General features: G+C 64.7%; 4 protein-coding genes across 4 annotated transcripts; 3 read left to right on the top strand and 1 right to left on the bottom strand.

The window, feature by feature from the left end:
- Positions 1-2262: 2262 nt before the first annotated feature.
- PFL1_00556 (uncharacterized protein) lies at positions 2263-4218 on the top strand (the record flags this gene model as incomplete). Its single annotated transcript, XM_007878050.1, has 5 exons — positions 2263-2527; positions 2630-2778; positions 2918-3152; positions 3275-3445; positions 3557-4218. 5 exons carry the CDS (start codon positions 2263-2265, stop codon positions 4216-4218), a joined length of 1482 nt encoding a protein of 493 aa, XP_007876241.1.
- A 1189-nt stretch (positions 4219-5407) lies between these two features.
- On the top strand, positions 5408-6373 carry PFL1_00557 (uncharacterized protein; the record flags this gene model as incomplete). The annotated part of the gene is made up of 5 exons (XM_007878051.1): positions 5408-5441; positions 5536-5651; positions 5749-5961; positions 6050-6104; positions 6204-6373. The coding sequence occupies 5 exons, from the start codon at positions 5408-5410 to the stop codon at positions 6371-6373; spliced, it is 588 nt and encodes a 195-aa protein (XP_007876242.1).
- A 732-nt stretch (positions 6374-7105) lies between these two features.
- On the top strand, positions 7106-12317 carry PFL1_00558 (uncharacterized protein; the record flags this gene model as incomplete). Its single annotated transcript, XM_007878052.1, has 3 exons — positions 7106-11162; positions 11260-11384; positions 11481-12317. 3 exons carry the CDS (start codon positions 7106-7108, stop codon positions 12315-12317), a joined length of 5019 nt encoding a protein of 1672 aa, XP_007876243.1.
- Positions 12318-12789: 472 nt separating this feature from the next.
- Positions 12790-18012, bottom strand: PFL1_00559 (uncharacterized protein; the record flags this gene model as incomplete). The annotated part of the gene is made up of 2 exons (XM_007878053.1): positions 12790-14402; positions 14487-18012. 2 exons carry the CDS (start codon positions 18010-18012, stop codon positions 12790-12792), a joined length of 5139 nt encoding a protein of 1712 aa, XP_007876244.1.
- Positions 18013-19969: the final 1957 nt, after the last annotated feature.

The following is a 19969-nucleotide window of genomic DNA, read 5'->3' on the forward strand; positions in this document are numbered from 1 at the left end:
CTCTGGTTCAGGGGGCGAAGGGATGGTGCCCCTCACGGCCTAACACTCGGTATGTCGCTCTTTGGAAGCGACCGAGGGGAGCGATGGCGACGAGGCTCGGCGGCGTTGGCGGTGACGGAAGGGGGAGGGCGCATCCCGATGAACACGGCAGTTGATCGGCGTCCGTCGACGTCGTTGCCTCTGAAAGGCGACAACTCGCTGTGTCAACGGACGGGGTCGTCCTGTCTCTTTTGATGCCATGGACGAATGCAGATACACATACAGATCGATGTCCAGGGCCCTCGTCGGTCCCGCCCTCGCCGCTTCCATGGTTGCGGTGATGGCCGAAGCTGTGCATTTATCGGTGCGCGAGACGAGACGCCGCCGACGGACCAAGAGCGACCGACCGACCGAGCCTGCCTGCTGGTCGACCATGCACGTCGAGGACCGTCTCTGTCACACAGTCTGCCCCGCCGGCTTCTGCGGTCCAAATCGCCGCCGAGGAGCTCAGCTACAAAGGGGCGTGGACCGCTGTGTTGCTATCAACCCGCCGCTTTGGCCCTCGAAGAACCGCCTTCTTACATGCCTGCCTACGCATTAGCAGACAGAGAGGGGTTCAGGTACTGTAGACGGCGTGCGTGGCGTGCGTGTGCGTCCACGTACAAAGCGGCGGTACCGCTCGCACCTTAAAAGGGGTCTCAGGCGTCGAGGAGTGGTGGCCAGGCAGGCCAGCTTTCGAGGTTACTTACTGCGAGGAGCAAGGGCCCGGGGGGTGGTGTTTGATCTGCATGCGTCCCCGTCTTGTTTTGCAGAAGAAAAAAGGGGACAGGCAGGCAGGTAACTAGGGCGGCCCGCCCACTCGGCGATCTCGACCGGCCCTCGCTGTGCAGCGCAAACGTACAAACGATTCAGAGGACCGAGTCCGGCGACCAACCTGCTGGCGAGGGCCACAGCGATGGGCAATATGGACTGAACGCCTCGAGAGGGGCTCGGTCGTCGAGGGGTGGCTCTGGGTTGGGTTGGTCGCGGGTCGTCGTTGCCTGTCCATGCCCAAAACCAAGCTTAGGAGCGAGGCGGGGAAAGGCCGGGCCAGCTCAGGCTGAGCTCGACACACGAACAACAGAACGCGCCCGCCCTGTGCGCTTGCTTGAGCCTTGCGCCGGTCGCTGCCTGCCAGCTGCCCGCCAGCCCGCCTGCCCGCCGTTACCCTGCCAGCGCTGCTGCACCCTGAAAAATTGGATTTTGGCTGCAGGCGGCCACCGACGGCCGAGACCGAGGGGGGGGATTGAAAATACGGGCTGGGCCCCGATTCTAATACAACTACTCTGACTAGCTGCTGTCGTCCAGGGGGGCCGACTACAAACGGCGAGGCCCGCTTGAATAGAAGAATTGGCCGTGACTTGGCCAACTCCGATTTCGAAATCGGCACGGCCTGGCGTGGCCTGGAACCAAGCCAGCACCTGCACCGCTCGCCCGCGCTGGGCGTGACGGACAAGCAGAGGTTGGCGGGCAGCCCCTTTCTCTGGTCTCTCCTGTCGCCTTTGGTTGCGGCCTGGGTTGCGTGGGTCGGCCACCCGTCGGCGCTCGCCGTGCGTCTGGCAGCGAGCTGTTGGGCTCTGCCAAAATTGAGCCTCGCCTCTCTGCCCCTGCCCCCCTGGGCCCGCCCGCCAGCGTCTCGTCGTCGCCGTCGTCGCTGTTGAACCCCTCACTCCTCCTGCCTTCGTCTGGTCTCTTTCATACCCATCCCTACCCGTGCCTCTCTCGCAACCCCTCCTCTTTTCCCCTCCCTCCCTCCATCCCCTTGATCGCGACCTCCACCGTGCTACTCTCGCGCATCTCGTCGCCTCACAAACTTCGCGGTCTCAGCCATCACGCTGCGCCCTAGTCATTCCGACAACCGCCGACACGACCGTCTCCTGTCCGTTCTGCCATCTGCCTCACCCGTTGCAAGTCGGCCGCATATCGAGTGCCCGCCATCGTCCCGCCTCGCAGCCGATCCTCCGCTTCGCCCCGCTGTTCGGTCGGTAGCGACCAGCCTCGACGCCTTTACTGGTCTCTGCGTCTCCCCCTCGACTCTGTTGTCAGGTCTTGAAGCCAACGCCTCGGTCCGGCCTCAGCCCATCTCTCGCAGGGCTCTTTCAGTGCTCCGGTCTGGGCTGCCTCGCTGGACACTCTGCTCCCTAGCCCGATACATCTGAAAGCTTCGCACTCGACCGCACTTCCAGCCGCCCCTTCCGCCGAAGCGCCCCGACTCTTACTCCTGCTGGCCCGCCCCGTCCCTCCATGGCACACCAGTCCACGCAGCCCTACCACCACTCTTTTGCACCAATGTCGGCACCTCACTCTTCCCACGCCAGCTCTGGCTCCAACGTGGTCGGCGTGCACTACCGGATCGGCAAAAAGATCGGAGAGGGTTCGTTTGGCGTCATCTTCGAGGGTACCAACCTTCTCAATAGCCAGACTGTCGCCATCAAGTTTGAGCCGCGCAAGAGCGATGCCCCGCAGTTGCGCGACGAGTACCGCACCTACAAGATTCTCGCCGGTTGCCGTGAGTCGCACGTCTTGAGGACTGCCCGTCGTCGCCGTCTCGGCCACCGCTGGCAGCGCCATCTGACCATCTGCCCGGCTGCCTCGCAACTTTGCACTGCAGATGGTGTCCCCCAGGTCTACTACTTTGGCCAGGAGGGCCTGCACAACATCCTGGTCATCGACCTCCTGGGCCCATCGCTCGAGGATCTCTTTGACATGTGTGGCCGGAAGTTCAGCATCAAGACGGTCGTCATGACGGCGAAGCAGATGGTACGTCTCGGCCGCCGCCGCTGTCTGTTTTGCTTGCGGTGCTCGATGCCTTTCCGCCTTGCTCGGCCAGGACCGCTGATCGTTTCCACTACGATCGCCCGCTTGGCCGCTCGCGCCCATCTCTTTCGACCATGTCCAGATCACGCGGGTGCAGACGATCCACGAAAAGAACCTCATCTACCGCGACATCAAGCCAGACAACTTCCTGATCGGCCGGCCGATGACCAAGCTCGCCAACGTGGTCCTCGTCGTCGACTTTGGCATGGCCAAGCAGTACCGCGACCCAAAGACCAAGCAGCACATCCCCTATCGCGAGCGCAAGTCGCTCAGCGGAACTGCGCGCTACATGAGCATCAACACCCACCTTGGACGAGGTGAGTTGTCCGGTCTCGTCCGTCGAGCTGCTCGGTTCCACCCATCGACCCCCACGTATGGCAGAGCTGACGTCGCCGTGATGTCCGCGCTCCCCGATCATTTTCTTCTCCTGTCCCGGCAGAGCAATCACGTCGTGACGATCTCGAGGCTCTTGGGCACGTCTTCATGTACTTCCTCCGCGGCGGCCTGCCCTGGCAGGGTCTCAAGGCGGCGACCAACAAGCAAAAGTACGAGAAGATCGGCGAGAAGAAGCAAAGCACCCCCATCAAGGAGCTCTGCGAGGGCTTCCCCGGTGAGTTGCGACGTCGGCCCCGGCCGCGGCTGCGTTGGCTATGCTGCACGCGCTGACCGGATCCGCCTATCCGGCCTGCGCCGTCCCACCTCGACTCTCGCCGCACTGCAGAGGAGTTCGGCATCTACCTCAACTATGTCCGCAAGCTCGGTTTCGAGGAGACGCCAGACTACGACTTCCTGCGCGAGCTCTTCACCAAGGTGCTCAAGAGCTCTGGCGAGGCCGAGGATGGCGTCTACGATTGGATGCTCCTCAACGGGGGCAAGGGGTGGGAGGCCGGCACCCACCGCGACCGCCGAGACGACCGCGAGCGACACCGCGAGCCTCGTGCAGCGCTGCCACCGGCGCAGCCCACGCACCCGACGCAGGCGGCGCTGGCGAGGAACGGATCCAAACAGGGGCGCAAGTCCGGCGTTCCTGGGCCACAGCAGCACATGGCAAGTGAGCGGAGCCAGGCAGCGGCGCTGCGTGCCAGCCACGGAGACTTTCCACAGAACGGGTCAGGGTACGGCGGCGTCGGCCACGCGTCCAACGTTGCTGTACACGACGCCACCGTCGCAGGTGTTCCTCACCAGAACGGCACGCGCGAACACAGCCAGGTCGGGCAGATGACGCCGACGGGCATGACTGGCAGCGGCGTCGGCATGGACGCCGGGCGCCGCGCCGAGGCCCGAGGCCAGGTGTCGGGCATGGCCAACGGCGAGGAGCACCCCGCCGAGCGCAAGACGTTCGGGCAGAAGCTCGTCGACGTGCTGACGTGCCGATGTGGCTGAGCCGTCGCTCTCAAAGGGCTCGAACCACTCCCCTCTCCTCCATCGCAAGTCCCGGTGCTCGAATCAGTACGCAGGGGCTCAGGCATCTACTTCGCCGGTGAGGATCGGATCGACTCCGCATCAGCGCCGCTGCCCTGGCCGAGCACGCGCGCGTCCCGTAAGAAGCTCGGGGGCTGAGCTTGGAACGTCGGCAACATATTCGCGCCTCCCACGATCACCTACTGCGCGGGTTCCGCTGGCCGAATCCGATCAGTGCAGCGGGCAGAAGGCGACGCCGGCATCGACGGCCGGAGCAGCACGTCGCAGCATGAGCTTGTGGTCTTCCTTCCTCTCTCTTCTCTCGTTTACCTCAGCAACGCTCCATCCAAGGCGATCCGAGACCAAGTCCTAGTCTCGGGCCTCAATACCACAGGCCAGGCCGCTCGACGCAGACGCCGGGCTGCCTTCGGTCCCACATCCCGATCCTATCTTGTTTCCCGCTTCCCCCCTCTCCGTTGTTTTCTTCTGCTGGGCGTGCGCTGCCGGCCGTTCCCCGTGGCGACTTTGCACGCTCGGCCCCAAACGTTTCCTCCGTCCCGTTTCTTTGAGCCGCGGAGGACCGTCTCCCTTTTCCTCTTCAAGCTCAGCACATGAAAAAAGCATCTTCTTCTGTCACCGAATTCTCCCCTTGGCCGCGGCTTACCGGCGAAAGCCACATCTTCCGGGGACCGAACGTTCACGCTCCTTCGCGAATGCACATACATCACACTCGAAAACACCCGCGCCCATTCGATCCTCGTCCGGCGTGCGTGCGCGGAAGGCGTATCAGAGATGGGACGAGTGCGACTGAAGTGTGGCACACTCGCGCGGGAAAAGAAGGTGGCGCGCTTTTGGCCGTCGGTGCCAGAGGGTCGAAGACCTCCACTCGAAGGACGGCTGACGTTTCGCCCGTTGGCAGAAAAGGCGCGGCCTGCTTGCTTGGCTTCCCGTTCCCCCAACACCTTCCGAACTCGAGGCCCTCTATCGTCTTCCCGAGCTTCATCGTCAGAGCAGCAGAGCCACTCGATTCGTCCCACACCACGGCCTGGCAGATCAGATCGACGGTCATCAAAACGGGTGGAAGCTTCGCATCAGACCACCAGGAAGAAGGCTGCCCAGCATGCTTTCAGCACGTACCGCCAGCGCGCCCCTCTCCGCAGTCGGTCGAGGGATGCTGAACGGGCCCGCGCTCTTTGGATCGAGAGGTGCGCACCGACGCTTTTGATGGCGAGGAAGGCGTCTGCTTGCTAGAAAGCCGCGCTGATCAGGTGTCTGTTTGAGCGTCGACTGGCAAAGCAGCCCTCGCAAGGAGCCCGAGGACCCGCCCCGTGTCGTTCAGGACGTATGCCACCTCGAGCAACCTCAACCCGACTCGACCTCAGGCCCGCGTCAAGGCCGAACTGCCCAACGTTCCTGTGCGTACTTCAGCGCGCATGCTCCATCTACGCCCCACGATCGTAGCTCCTGTTGCGGCCCCGGCTGATTGCGCTCTTTTCTCCTCTCCTCTTGCAGAACCGAAAACCCGTCTTCATCCTGGCGGCGCTGATCGCTCTGGGGTCATGGTCCGCGTTTGCGTCGTTTGCCACCAACAAGGAGAGGCTGAGCTCCTCCGTGTTCAAGTCGGCGCTGGTACAGCTCAAGGACTCGGCCGAGGTGCAGCGGGCGCTGGGCGATCCCATCATGCTCGTGCCCAGCACTTTTGGCGACCCCTGGGTCTCGGGTTCGGTGAGTCTGGCTCTGCGAGGCCACGGAAGGCGCTCTCGTGCTGTAGAGCCGACAATCTGATGGACCTCTTGCCGGCGGCTGCCAACAGGTCAACATGATGCAGGGGAGGGTCGACATGAGTTTCAGGCTGCAGGGCCCGAAAGGTGAGCCGAGAGCCATGCTCTGGGACATGGAGATGAACGACCCGCCGCCCTGACACCTTGTCCCGACGTCTAAATCCTCTGCTACGGCATCTCCCGCAGACAAGGGAACGGCCTACTTCACGTCGATCCGACGCGACCAGAGCAAGTCGTTTGAGGTGATCCGCTTCCTCGTTGTGACTGACAGCGGCGAGACGGTCCCGCTGCTCTCGCCGTCGGGCGCGAGCCACGACTCTGACGGCGAGATTGAGAGCAACGTTGCGTCGCCGTAGAGGATTGGCGGCCGAAGGCAATGCGCATGCACATGCACCTGTAGTGGACTCGCGAATGGACCGGAGACAGCGATGCTGCAGAGCAATCAGCAGAGTCCTAACATCTCCCGTCGGGCGGTGGTGGTGGTTACCGGTAGCTGCCAGCGCCAGAATGCACCGGGGTGCCGAAGCCCGATTTCGAGGCCGGTCGGGGACAAAAGTTCCGAATCGGGGGCAAGGTGCAAGCTCCGTTGGGCGTGGCGGGGCGGGGGCCTTCCTGCCGCCGCCGTGACTGAGGAATCGGCAAAATGACGCGCGCCTGGCCTTTGGTGGCCCCGCACCTCTCCTCACCTCCGCCGGGCCCACTTGTCCTGCTGCCTTCAGAGCCTCGACCTGCCCTGCTTCGCACTCCTTCCCCTCTTCTCGATCCTTTTGGCCGCACCTTTTCGAGTGTTCGCTCCTGCTTCGAGATAGCACTCCTGCCCCGACGCTGTCATCGCAACCAGCCACGCCGTACCGAGCTCACACCACCAGCGCTCTCGGTCACTCGGATCGGGTTCTTGCAGCTCCTCTCTGGAAGCGCATTTCAAGACGTGGCCGCGACTGCTCTCCCTGCCTGCCCGCGCCTTTCGCTTTGCCACTCGCGCCACGGGCCTCTTTCTCTGCACAGACTGCCACCACCTCGTCCGGGACGCCGACACCACGACCGATGCCTCCGTACACACACCACCACCCCCCGCCCAAGTGACCGCCATGTCGAGTCAACCCCAGGGCTCCAACCCCGAGTCTGCTCACAACGAGTCGTCCGACCTCACCTTTAGCTCTGACAGCGTCGAGAGGGCCGGGCGACCGCTCAACCAGCAGCAGCTCGAGCACCTCGAGCGGGGGCGACCGCCAAGCTCCGAATCGCAGGGTCCCGAAGCTGCCTTTCAGTGGCCGACGCCGCCGCTTGGCGCTCCCTCTACGTCGCCAGACGAGACAGAGGTGGCCGACCCACGGAACGACGTCGAGCAATCATGCGAGGCCGACCCCAACGAGGTGGACCTTGAGACGGCAGATGCGGATCCAAGCCTCGCCAGTATGGCGAGACAGCCGCAGCAGTCGCTCTTCACGTCGCCGCCCGCCACCGGCGATGGCAGCTCCGGCTTCGACGACAACGCCCCGACCGCCGCTCCTCCCGCTAAGCTTACTCGCTCTTGGACCTCTGCGGACACATCCCAACTGGCTCCGGAGCGGCCGGGCATCAAGCGATCCTCGACGACATGGACTCACCGTCCAGCTACGCCAGAGGCAGAGCTGGGAATGTCGCACATCAGCTTCCTTCCCGCGGCCCTAGCGCAGACGGTTCAGATCCCGCTGAACTTGCTGCGATCCTTGATACCCCATCCGCTGCTCGAGTCCCCGGCACCTGAATCCCTTAGTGCCAGCGCCATGCAGGTCCCCGTGGCCAGCCTCGGCGCACTGCTCGAAGCCTGCCAGGCTCTCGACTGGGTCAGCAAGCGAACCCTGAATCTCGTGGGGGACACCCTCGGAGAGAGTGTGCTCACTCGGCGGTCCTCGGTCGGCGGAGGGAAGTCACCATACGACATGCCTCTCACCAACCGGGACTTTGACCTTGCTGCCATGATGCAGAAGGTGGCAGACCTGGTCGGCGGTATCGCTGCTGCTAAGGGCGTTGATCTGGTGATCGGCCTGCAGCCAGACGCAAAGGCGGCGTCGGACTCAGCATCGCTCGATTCGATGCTCGAATGCTGCATCTGGTCGGAGCCGGACGCCACCAAGTTCCTCTTCATGTCGTGTTTGGCCAACGTCATCCAGTCCGCCGCTCCGCATTCGACGCTGGAGATCGACTTCAATCTTCAGCGCCTCGAAGGGACCGTGCCGAAGCAGGACGGACAGCCCGAGGTGCCCCTCGTACGCTCCACCGTCAGCTTCACCCTGACGCCGCCGATGGAGGCCGATATCGACGACGAGCAGCGAGACGCTCTCAAGGACGAGTTCATCGCCGCTCTCGTGGACAATGTGGGCGGAAGCCTGCAGACCGAATTCCGATCGGCGATCCGGACCACCGGTCCCGCTATGCCCGTCCCACGGGCTACGACCAGTCTGCGGCACGAGATTTCGATATCTGGCGGCCAAGGCGCGCCCCCACCGTCGCCTTCGATGGCGGACACAGACGATCAGGCAAGACAGAGCGTCAGCGCGCCGACGACACAGGAGCTGCTCGATTTCGCCAAGGACTTGTCGGGACACAAGGTCGCTTTCCACGCCCAGCGCAACAGCCCCTTTGCAAGCCAGCTGACGGGCTTGCTATCGACGCTGGGCTGTCAGGTCTCCTATGTCGGCTTGAACACCCAGAACCTCGGCTCGCCGGGGGAGAGTGAGGGCCTGCCCGGTCCACAGGTCAAGACTGCGGTCGCGCTGACCAACGGACGACCGGCCCTCGTCAGCTACAAGAGCGACCTCGACGACATCGGCGCGAGCAGCGGGGCCGCCAATGCTGGGGGAAGAGGTTCCCTGCAGTCGGAGACACCTTTGCCTGACGACACAGCCGTGCTGGATCCGGTGACTGGCGTTCCTGTCACATTCGTCAACCGGCTTCCCGCAGCTTTCCGGGCCACTGCGAGCGACGCACAGTCGGGGCCGAACTCTTCCGGCAGACCAAGCATATCGGAAGGGCCACCGATATCTCGAGTGGAGCCCTTCAACTTTGTCATCATCGACGACGACATCGTGACGTTGCAGAGGGAGCTGCTGCGGCTGCGCTCCGCCGTCCCGATGCTGCGCTCCTCGCTCAACGCCAGCCGTCAGGCGAGCAGGCCTAGCCGTCCAGCACTTGACCATCGAACAAAGTCAAGTCCGCAGGTTGAGCGCGTCAAGGCCCAGCATCCGATGAGCGTGCCCTCGCTCGGATCGGTCGCAGCCTCGATGGGAAGCAACGAGGAAAGCGTCTCGCAGGTCATCATCTTCTTCACCAGCCTCAGATCCTATCGGCTCGTCCGCGACACGGTCCAGCCCATCATCGACTCGGCGAGCTTCTCGGGTGGCGCTCCGCCCCCAGAAGTCATGGTGCTACCGAAGCCGGCCGGTCTTCGACGGATCCTCACCGCGCTGTACGCTGCCGAGCACAAACCGATGGTCGACGCTCCGTTCCTGCCGATCGCCACCAGCCCGATCTCGCCTTCCTTTGTTCGGGGCAGGTCCTCGTGGTGGGACTCGGATGGCGCAGGGAACGGCAACTTGATGACGCTAGCGCGGCAGCAGAGCGACCTTCAGAGCCCCTCCAACCTTTGGTCACCGGCGCCTTCTTTTCGCTCGGGCGAGCTCGATTCGACGCCCTTTCTCGATGCCCATCTGGAAGACGCCGTGCCTGCGGGTCGCGAGAGCGAAACACCGGATCCGGGCGGTAGCGGCCGCAATCTGAGCCAGGGGACAGCCTTACCCTCGGAGCAACTGGGGTCGAAGCTGGAAACCGTGCCGAGGGACTCGCGGTCCGGGACTCGTTCCTCGTCCTCGGCACCAGGGACAGCGTCGCGCAGCACAAAGACGGAGGCGGACTCGTCCCGACCCGCTCCGGCATCAACGTCGGTCTCTGCACCGGGCTCCAATGCCTCGAACCATACGGCACGGTTTCAGAAGAGCAGCCTCCCGCACAGTCCGCTGCCTCCAGACGCGCTCGAATACTTCAGCGAGACCGCCGCCAAGATGGGTGGCAGTGGTGCTAGCGGCATGGTCATCCAGAGCCCGGACGGTCGGCCGGCCGGCATCTTCTTCCAGCCCAAATCGAGCAGCTCAGTCTCGTCCTACGGAGCCTCGACGCCCGGCTCCTTCCGTCGCACCAACAGCTCGACCAAGCCAGCGTCACTCTCTGGCGGAGCACACGTCTCGAAAGCAGGGTCAGAGGCCTCTGTGTCTGGGCGCGCTGCGGGGCAGAAGGACGGCCTGCCTCGCTCCATGTCTGCCGGCATATCGGGCCTGTCGAGGATGACGGGCGAGGCGGATGTATCCTCCGGAGCTGCCACTACCCGGCCCCGTGCTGCCACCTCGCGATCCTCAAAGTCGTCGGGCTTGATCGATTCGACGCAGTCGTCGGCGTCCAGCTCTCGCTATCCAGCAGGAAGTATCTTTGCCCCTCAGGTCGGCATCCAAAGCGTCCTCAGCGGTTCGCGGCCTCCCATGGCCACACCGCTGAACAGCAATTCGTCGGTTGTGCCGGGCGGCTCCGGCACGACTGACGTTCAATGGACGCCGGGCCTCGCAAAGACGTCTGCGGACATGGCCTCCGGAACCGATCGGCAGGAGGCCGCTGCTGCGCCCCCGCCTTCAAGACAGGCCCGGAAGCCCTCGACCACGACCAAGAGCGAGACGTCGGCCAAGTCCGGTACTTCGAAGCGTTCGCCGGCAACGAAACAGGCGGCGCCGTCGCCAGTCTCGACAACCGGCACACCGCCTCGTAAGAAGATTGTCAAGAGCTCCTCGTCGAAGGGTGGCCCGCCAGCGCTGAAGGTCGCACAGGCCACGCCGCCAGCCAAGGCCTCGTCCCGCTCGGACGTGTCGGCGCCAGCCTCGCCCGTCGTTGGCACTGGTGCCAATGGCGGGGCCTCGCGCACGGTCGCCAACAAGCTCATGGCGCGGCAGACGTTCGCAGCCGCCACTTCGCCTGCGGACACCAAGCGGCCGAGCGCGCAGCCGCAAAGCGGCTTCATGATTGGCATGGGCTTTGCTCCAACGGCCCGCCGAGGGACTGGACCGAAAAAGGCGCCCGTCAGAGAGGCAGTCTTGCCGCCGATCAAGGTTCTGATCGTCGAAGGTACGTTTGCCCGACAATATGCTTTCTCGATGCGCTGATCGGTCGCACTTCCGCCCGATTCACTGACTTACCCCAACCTTGACGCACGTTCCAATAGACAACCCTATCAACCAGAGGATTCTGTCCATGTTCATGAGCAGGCAGAAGATCAAGTACGACGTGGCGACCAACGGTCGAGAGGCGGTAGAGAAGTGGCAGACGGGCGGCTTCCACTTGATCCTGGTGAGTGGGGACAGGTGCCGCCCTTGCATTGCCTTGGCTCCGCAGACGAGCTCACTGTTCTTTTGGCCTTCACCTTCTTCCCCCATCGGCGAGCAGATGGACATCCAGCTCCCCGTCATGGACGGCATCGAAGCGACAAAGGAGATCCGCAAGCTGGAGCGATCGGCCAACATCGGCATCCTCCCGAACACGCCGCCGGCGAGCAGCGTGCATTCCGGGTCCACCGCCTCGTCGGGTTCGTCACGCAAGGGCCTGGTCCCTGCTCCGCTCAACCCGTCGCCGTTCCGCGCGCAGGTCATCATTGTCGCGCTCACCGCCTCGGTGCTTTCGTCGGACCGGGTCGAGGCGCTGGCGGCGGGATGCAACGACTTCCTCAACAAGCCCGTCTCGCTGCCCTGGCTCAACCAGAAGATCCTCGAGTGGGGCAGCATGATGTACCTCATGTACTCGGGCCTATCAGACGAGGGGTCGACGGCGCTCCACCAGAAGGACGCCGCGAGCAAGGCCCAGGTGCACCTCGGATTCGGCTACGGACCCGCAGAAAAGGCAAAGGCGCTGGCGAGCAACCTGCATATCGGCGCGGGCCTCGGCAAGAAGAAGAAGAAGCCAATCGAGAGTGCGCCCGCGACGGCGACGGCTGCCGCTGCTGCTGCGGCGGCGGATGCAGAATCGAAGCCGAGGGCGGAGGGCGAGCCTGTTCCGAACGCGTCGGATGCCCGAGCCCCGTCGGCGGCGGCCCTCGCAGCGGGCGTAGACGATGGTACCGGAGTGACGGCCGCGGCACCCGAGGTGGCGGAAGCGATGCAGCAGCAGCAGCAAGAGCAGCGAGCGGCCGCCCAACCGACCTCGCCGTCCGCGCGACCTGCCTCACCATCCGACCGTACCACACCGCCTCCCGACCCACACGAACCGGTCGAACCGGCGCCCGTCTAGCACCGGGTTCCAGCCTAGCCCGGCCCGACTCACCTCTCGGCCCCCCCCGTTCCACCCTTCCGTCGAAGCTCACACCATCTTGCGCCCGCACCATTCTTGTACGACTAGGCCCGTTCGTTGCCACCCGCACGCGCACCCATGCACGACCACCTGCCTTGCACACCAATCGCATCCTCCGGCACACACGACGGCACACAGCCCGACCACACTGGAAAGAGGTGGATGCGTATGCAGCGGGCCGACGGGATGCCGTCACGAGACGGCATCGTCGAGCCCAGCGATGGTTGCGATGGCGACGGCAAAGAGCAACGAATGGAGCGACGAGGCTGATGAGCAGGCCAGAAAGGGAAAGTGCAAGGTAGGCAGAGCGAGGCGAGCGAGGAAAGGGTGGGGGGGCGGACAGGTCGGTCACGCATGCGAAGTTGCAAGGGAGTCGAAAGCGAGGAGGGATGAGAAGCGAGGCCTCGTCCTTTCAAAAGTCGAGGCTCTTGGACTGCGAGAGCGGGTCGTGCGGCGAAGAGGGGAAGACGGGCAGCCCGACGCGGAACGTGCCTCCGGCTCGCTTGCCCGCCAGCCCAGAGACTCCGTAGACGCTGCTGGGCCGGTATCCGGCCGACTGGGGCGTGTTGAGGCCCGAATAGGATGATGCGGCGGTCGACGGCGAGGGTTCCGCCGACGCCATGGCCGAACGCGGGCCGAACGGATCGACGTTGAGCGGCAGGCTGAGCCGCTTGAGCTGGACCGACGAGAGGCTGCGCCGCTTCTCGGCCGGACTGCTCGGCTCGCCACTGCCGGCCACGGCAACGGAAGGGTCGTCGTCGGTGTGCAGCGATCCGAACGTGGTGATGCCCGACGAGGCCGAGGGGGGCAGGCCGCCGTGGCCCGTCAGGCTGAAGCCCGAGTTGCGGCGGCGCTCGCTCTGGAAGCCCGTCTGGGTCTTGCGCAGCTCCTCGCGCAGGATCTTGTAGGCGGTGCGGATCTGCGACTCTCGGTTGCGCTGCTCGGCCAGCTGGGCGCGCAGCCGCTTGAGCTCCGTCAGCGACGAGGCGTCCGATGCCGTCTCCGAGGCCGGCTTGCTGCTCGACGCATCGTCCGACCACTCGCCCACGGCCCCATCGGCGCTGCCCAGCCGCGCCTGGACCAGCTCGGCCTCCTTGCCCACCAGCGACTTCTTGAGCTCGGCATTCTCCCGTCGCAGCTGCGCGAGCAGTTCCGTCTCCTCAGCGGCGCGCAAAGTCCCGACCGCATGGCCCTCGGCATCGTCGGTCACCTTATCGAGCGAGCCTCGCCCCGAGCCGGACGGTCCTCTGGCCTCGATGTCGGCATCGTCGTCGCAGCTGACGTGCCCAGGGCTGCCACGGGCACGTGCAGCTTGTTCGCGCTGTGCGAGGCCTTCGACGCTGATCTCGCCATGCTTGCCCGGGTCTGGCGAGGTGTTTCGTCGCGTGTGAGGCCCCGGCGACGCATTACGCATCTGGGGTGGCCGGATGCCCGCCTTGGCCAGCGTCTCGCGCAGCAGCCCGACCTCGGCCTCGAGCGCCTCGTTGTCCTTGGCGCGCTCCGACCGGAGCGCGTTGAGCGCATGGGTCCGAGAAGCCAGCTCGGCCTCGGTCGTATGGAGCTTCTCGCGCACGCTTCTCAGCTGTGCGCTGGCCTTTTCGCGCTTCGTACCCTCGTCGTGGAGGCCGTTGCGCGCTTTGAGCGCTTCGGCCTTGGCCGAGACGAGCTCCTGGTGAGCTCGGTCGAGCTCCTCGTGCAGCCGGATCGCGTTCGATCTGTGAACCTCGCCATCGTGGATTGCCGTCTCGAGGTGGTGCTGGAGACTGTCGATCTCATCGAGGTAGGATCCGACCTCGGCGCGGTGCGTGTCGAGCATCTTGTCAATGATGATGCGTTGCTGGTCGAGGAGGTCGAGTAGCTTGCGAATCTCGGCGGTGTTGTTGTCGAGACGCTCGTTCAGTCCGACGATGTAGTCCGCCAGCCCTTGGCCGTTCTCGCCTAGTCCATCGAGGGGCGTGATGTCCCGGACGAGCTGCTCGAGCATGCGTTTCTCGGCCAGCAGTTGCTTGAAGGCAAAGGCGACCTCTGCGGCGGTGCAAGGAAGGCAAAGCACTGCGGGTCAGCGACGGACGGACGACGAGACGAGTATGGCGAGGCAGGGCGACTTACCTCCAAACGCATCGGTAAACCTCCCCTCGGTCCGTTTGAGGATGCGAGCTTTGGCTTCGTCGTTGACCGCTGCGGCAAAGTCGGCCTTGTCCTTGAGCATCTCGAGGCGTCGAGCGCGCATGCTGCTGAAGCTCGCTCGACGCGGCAGACCGCTGCGCATCTCGAGAGCGCTCTCAGTCAGCCGCTCGTGCCCGCCTTCGGTGGCAGCTCTCATGCCCCCACCGTGCTCGCCCGCCACCGAACTGTCAATGCTCGCGGTGGCAGCGTGCGAGGAAGGCTCGGCGAAGCGCCTGGTCCAGGCCGAGGGCGGTGCCGTCTGCTGACGGCCATTGAACGGCGCAGGGGCAGGCGCAACGACCCGCATGGGCTCGCCCGGTCCCTGCTTGACCGCTTTCCCCTCGAATTGGGCCGCCATGCGCTGGACAGTGCTTATGGGCACGGCCGAGACTGCCGAAGCAGTTGCCGATGCGGGTTTCGATGTCTCAGCTGGTGCTGGCGCTTGTGCTGGTGCCGTTGCGGGACGGAGAGGTGAGGCTGGTCCGCCTACGCTTTGAGCACGCTCGACGGGGAGCGCAGAGGTGACCATTTCCGGGGCGGCGGCAGCGGCGGCGCTCGGGGTCCTGACCCTTGCATTGCCACGATAGACAGTCATGCGCACGGCCGTCGAAGGGACGCGAGTCAGAGTCGTGGCGACGGCGAGCTGTGCATCGTCATCGCACGTGCCCTCGCCCGAATCGACAGAGATCATGCTGCCCCGATCGACAGTCGAGGCTGTCGGGGAGGGCGCTGCATCAGGCACACCTCGAGCGACACCCGCGCCGTCAAGGCGTCGGGGGCCTGGGAAAGCGCTGCTGTCGTCCAGCTCTTCCGTCGAAGATGAGTAGCCGACGCCGCAAACCTGGGCGTCCAAGAGGCTTGGGCGCCGCGAATCGAGGCCGACGTCGCCGTACGCGCCCTGCTTCGGCGCCTCCGCTTTTCGCACGAGCGAGTGCGATGGCAAGGTGTCGTCGCCACGCTTGCTCGAGACATGGTCGGGCGCGACCGTAGGAAAGGAGAAGGGCTTGTCCTTAGGCAGCGGACTCGCAGCGCTCGGCGCTTGGGATGAAAAGGACGAGAGAGCGGGCGTCCTTGGGGTGCTCCGAGGTAGGGTCGGTGTCGGAGGCGCCTCGGATGCCGCGCGGGCAAGGTTGGCTGCGCTCGACTTGCGACTGAGGATGAGCGGGCTTTTCGGACAGATCAACGAGGGCGTCGGCGGCAGAGGCGGTAACGGTTCGTCGGGAGGCGGAGCGGAAGGCGGCGGTGCCCTGCTCCGAGTCGGGCTCGGTGCGCCGCGCAGAGCGCCGCCGGGCGACAGGGCCGACGCAGAAAAGGGAGCGCTCAGGTTGGTGGCCGACTTGCTGAGGGTCAGCGCCGCTGGTCGTGCCTTTCGGCGTATCCCCTGTTTTGTCTGGCCCGGGCCGCCATCAGTCAGCGGCGAAGCAGGCAGGGATGCGAAGCCTGATCCGCCGATCGCATCCGGGGTCGAGAGGAAGGAGCCTGGGAAGGGCGCCGAAGGCATCGGTGCAGTCAAGCTGCTCGATTCTGGCCCTGGATATGACTTCGCGCTGATGGGAGCAGTCTCAAGCAGCGAAGGTGCAGACGGCCGCCGACGGCTATCGGGACCGCTCGTGTTCCGAGCATGCTTTGTGGGAGTACCTGGCCCAAAGGCAGATGCCGTCGGCGTCGATGATGACTCGGTGCCGTTTGAAACCGATGCTCCGCTGGCGCTTGCGGAAGCCTGGTGGCCCTTGCTTCGCCCGCGCTGCTCCGGCGCACTGCCAAAGGTTGGCGTGGCAAGAGCGAGGACGCCGAACGAGGTCTTTCTGCTGACTGCGGGAGATGCGCGGGTTCCCGAAGCGCTCGAGGGACTCTGGGGCGGCATCGACGAAGACGCAGCGTCCATCGGCCGTGCACTTTGTCCATCAGGCATTGCATGCGCCTCGATGAGGGTCGATGGGACCTCAACGCCTGCCCGACCGCAGACGCCCGAGGCAGACTGGCGAGGCTCGGGTTGATGCTCCTCGACCTTCTCGGCTATGGTGCTCAGAGGTCCAAGGTCGTGCGGATCGGTGCTGGTCTCGGCTGTGCTGACGCTGTGATCGCTGTCGCTGAAGACCATGCGGCCAGCTGTGCGGCGGTTCGGTGCGCTGTCGCGATCGTCGGCACTGTCGATCGACTGTCGGTCGATCTCGACGGGGCGGGACGACCGTGCCCAGCTGTCCGTCGAGCTCTGCGTAGAGTGGTAGCTCTCCGACTTTCTGTGCGAGCTCGCGGTGAAGCTGCTGCCGCTCATCGAAGACGTCTTGATCCGCGACGAGCGGCTAGACGCCTCTGACCCCTCAAAGTGGGACTCTTCACCCGATCCAAAGATGCCGAGGCCGTGCCTCTCCTGCGGATCGATGAGCCTCGCACCGTGTAGCGGCGCGCCGTTCGAGGGGCCCGCCGAGCCTGCGCCGTGCAGAGAAGTTTCCGAGTTCGTCGGGCGCCTATTGAACTCCCTCCATTCGGTGTCGGTCGAAGATGGCCCAGAGACCGTCTCCGGGAAGCTCAATACGCTATCTGCGCGGCCGTGAGAGAGCTCCCTGACCCGGCTCGGCAAGGGCCCCGAGGCGGCGCCGGCATCTCCGTCCGAGGAAGTGGCCGGAGACATCTGGCCGAATATAGCCATGGCGTCGGCAAGCGAGAGCTTCTTGCGGTGTCCTCCCACCCCGGATCCGGCGCTGTTGGCGAGGCTCGACACGAGGTTGCTCTGGGCATGCGCTACTGCGCGATGAGGCTGCGCGGCAGGGTTGCCTGTGAGCTTGCCTCGGGGTGACCAAGATGAGCCGGTCTCGGGGGTGGTGAGGTTCGAGGCTTCGGTCCAGCCGCTGGGGCTGCTGGAGATATCATCGCTCAACGGTGACGTCGCGAGGGCGAGGATGGCGCGGAAGTCGTCGAAGTCGCCCAAGCTGAAGGTATCGTCTTCGGCCAGCGAAAGCTGCGGAGAAGAGCTCGACGTGAGAGGCCCGCTGTACGACTTGGACGTCTGCAGAGGTGGGCGTCGGGGAGACGAGGGTCCGGAGGCAATGACCGTCCTAGGAGATGGCGGCTCCAGTAGTGGTGGTGCAGAGGGGCCCGCGTCTAGCGAGACTGGCGCGGAACGGAAGTCGGCATATGTGTCATCGTCCCCGCTGCGGGGCTCTGGAACGACGCCGCTGCCGAACTCGAGGCTCTTTGCACCGCGGCTGCCGGATCGTGGGCCTGCTGCAAAGTCGTAGTCGGATTGGCTGGAGGTGCTGCCGTCGCGAGGCCCGCGGCCGCGGCTGGCGGGCCTGACGATTGCCTTTGTACGGAGACCGCTCATGGCCGCGTTGATCCGCAGGGCATGCTTGGGGTTGGCGAGCCGGGAAGAGCTCCTTCCAACGGCGTTGGCGTCGCCGATGGCTGATGCGGCCGTGTCTGCATCGTTGAACGGGTAGTGACGCTTGCCGCGCCACTGCGAAAACATCGTGAAAGGCCGCGGCCTTCACGGCAGGTAAGCAGAAGCCGGCGTGCTGTCGGACCGTCAAGCAGCAGGAAGTCGAATGGCGGTGGTCGGCAAAGCAAGAAGATCGACAAGACGCGGTGGGGTGCTAAAGGTAGCTGCTCGGCCAGTCTTCACGAGTCGACGTCGCGGAGGCCGAGTGCCAGGAAAGCGTCTGGTCTTCAAAGAGAGGCACGAGCTGCTCGAAAAGTGGGCCTTGGTGACGGCTGGCCGAGGAGCATCCCGTGTGTGTCAGACGCGGAAAATCGGGGCGGTTCAGGGGGCAGCCCGTTTGTCGAAGATGGCACTATCAGGGCGGCCCGCGCCCTGGTGAGGCTAGAGCGTGAGCTGGGCTGGATTATCGGCTGTATCGCCGAGCAGCGAGATCGAGACTGAGCACCTGCGCCGGTCTAGGTGGTGTAGTGCGAAATGAGCAGGTGCAGCGCAGCGGCGACGAAGCAGAGGGCAGAGTGCAGCGAGATGGTGGCAGCGGGTATACGAATGGCGGCAGCGAAGGTGGGTTGAGACTGTCGAGAGCTCGAAGCAGGTGGCAGAAGTCTGATCCGAGCGCGAGGCTGGCAGCCAAGCAGGGGCGGAGAAGGAACGTTGGAGTCGAGGAGGGTGGTGATGGCGAAGAGCAAGGAGGGGCGGTCAAGGTTCTCAGCGGATCCTGTCCGAAGGGGGGGTCCCCCGTTCAGACCAGAAGGGGACGGGAAGCGGGTCGAGCATTCGGACGTCGGACGTCGGGCCTGGTTGCCTGAGAAGGCAGGCAAGCCGCTGGACAATGGCGGTACCCTCGATTTGGCGCGAAGCGCAGGCAGGGATGCGGTGCTGCAGCTCGCCACAGCGAGCCATCGTCGAAGCGAGCGAGGGACCATCCCGAAAGCCTGCCTCGAGGTGTTTGGCCTGCACTTTCTGTCTGTGCTCTCAACTCCCACCCAATCGGGCCGGCGCGACGACGGGGCAGGCAGGCAAACTGACCCTACCCCTTTGGGAAGACAGACAGCCAGGGCGTAACGTGGGCTCCGAGGGCGGCGGAAGAGCCGGCGACGGTACGAGGTCGGTGTCAGACACAGCGGCCCTTGCCTTCTTGACCGCATCGCGTGCCCCGTTCCCCTGCTAGACACGGAGCGCCCGACGTCGTGCTGGCCGGCTTGCCAGGCCTGATCCAGGTCGGATTTCCCTCGTCGAGGCGACTGCCATGTGTACCGACAGCAGCAGCAGCAGCTGTCTCAAGAGGGCGACAGCAGTACGCACGTGCGCCGTAGCCTTAGCTTTCTTCCTTTTGCCTGCTGGCAGCCTCAGGCCCGCGTAATTTGGCCTGCCTGTGGCATGGCTCCTTCTTCGAAAGTTCACGGCGTCGCTGGCTGCCCTGTCTCGCTAAAATAGAGCCGGGAGCTGCGGCGATGATCAGTCGCCAGGCCAGAGACAGGGCAGGATATTCACTTCCAGCATCGCGCGGCCGTGGATCGCGAGCTGTCGCGCTACAGTAGTGGGGAGTGCCACCTTTGACATACGGTTACGTTGCTCGTTCAAGGAACGTCCGAGGCTACAGACCCCATGTTCCCGAACCGTCCCGGGACAGAGGGACGGAGCTGTTCATCAGGGCGGCCTGCTTCGATAAGACTTTCATTCGTTGCGTAGCGAAATGGACAAATTGGCTTTTTGCAGCGACCAAGGTGGCCCCCTCCCTCCGGGGGGCGAGGCGGTAGTCTAGACTACACTGCGACCGTTGAAAAGAGAGCCACCGAATGCGATGCGGACAGGACTCAGCGTTGCCGGGCGGGTTCTCCTCCGCTCTCTTCACAAGGGAGACCAAGCTGATGCCGTGACACCATTCAACTGAGGATCAAAGGCGGCCAGAAGTCTTCGTCGTTCCAGCAAGCGAGCCGTGATGGCCATTGCATCTCGTCCTGCCTTGAGAACGAGCAGGTCCAGAGGT

The sequence above is a fragment of the Pseudozyma flocculosa genome (genome assembly GCF_000417875.1).
Source record: "Pseudozyma flocculosa PF-1 unplaced genomic scaffold scaffold00001, whole genome shotgun sequence".
NCBI lineage: Eukaryota > Fungi > Basidiomycota > Ustilaginomycetes > Ustilaginales > Ustilaginaceae > Pseudozyma > Pseudozyma flocculosa.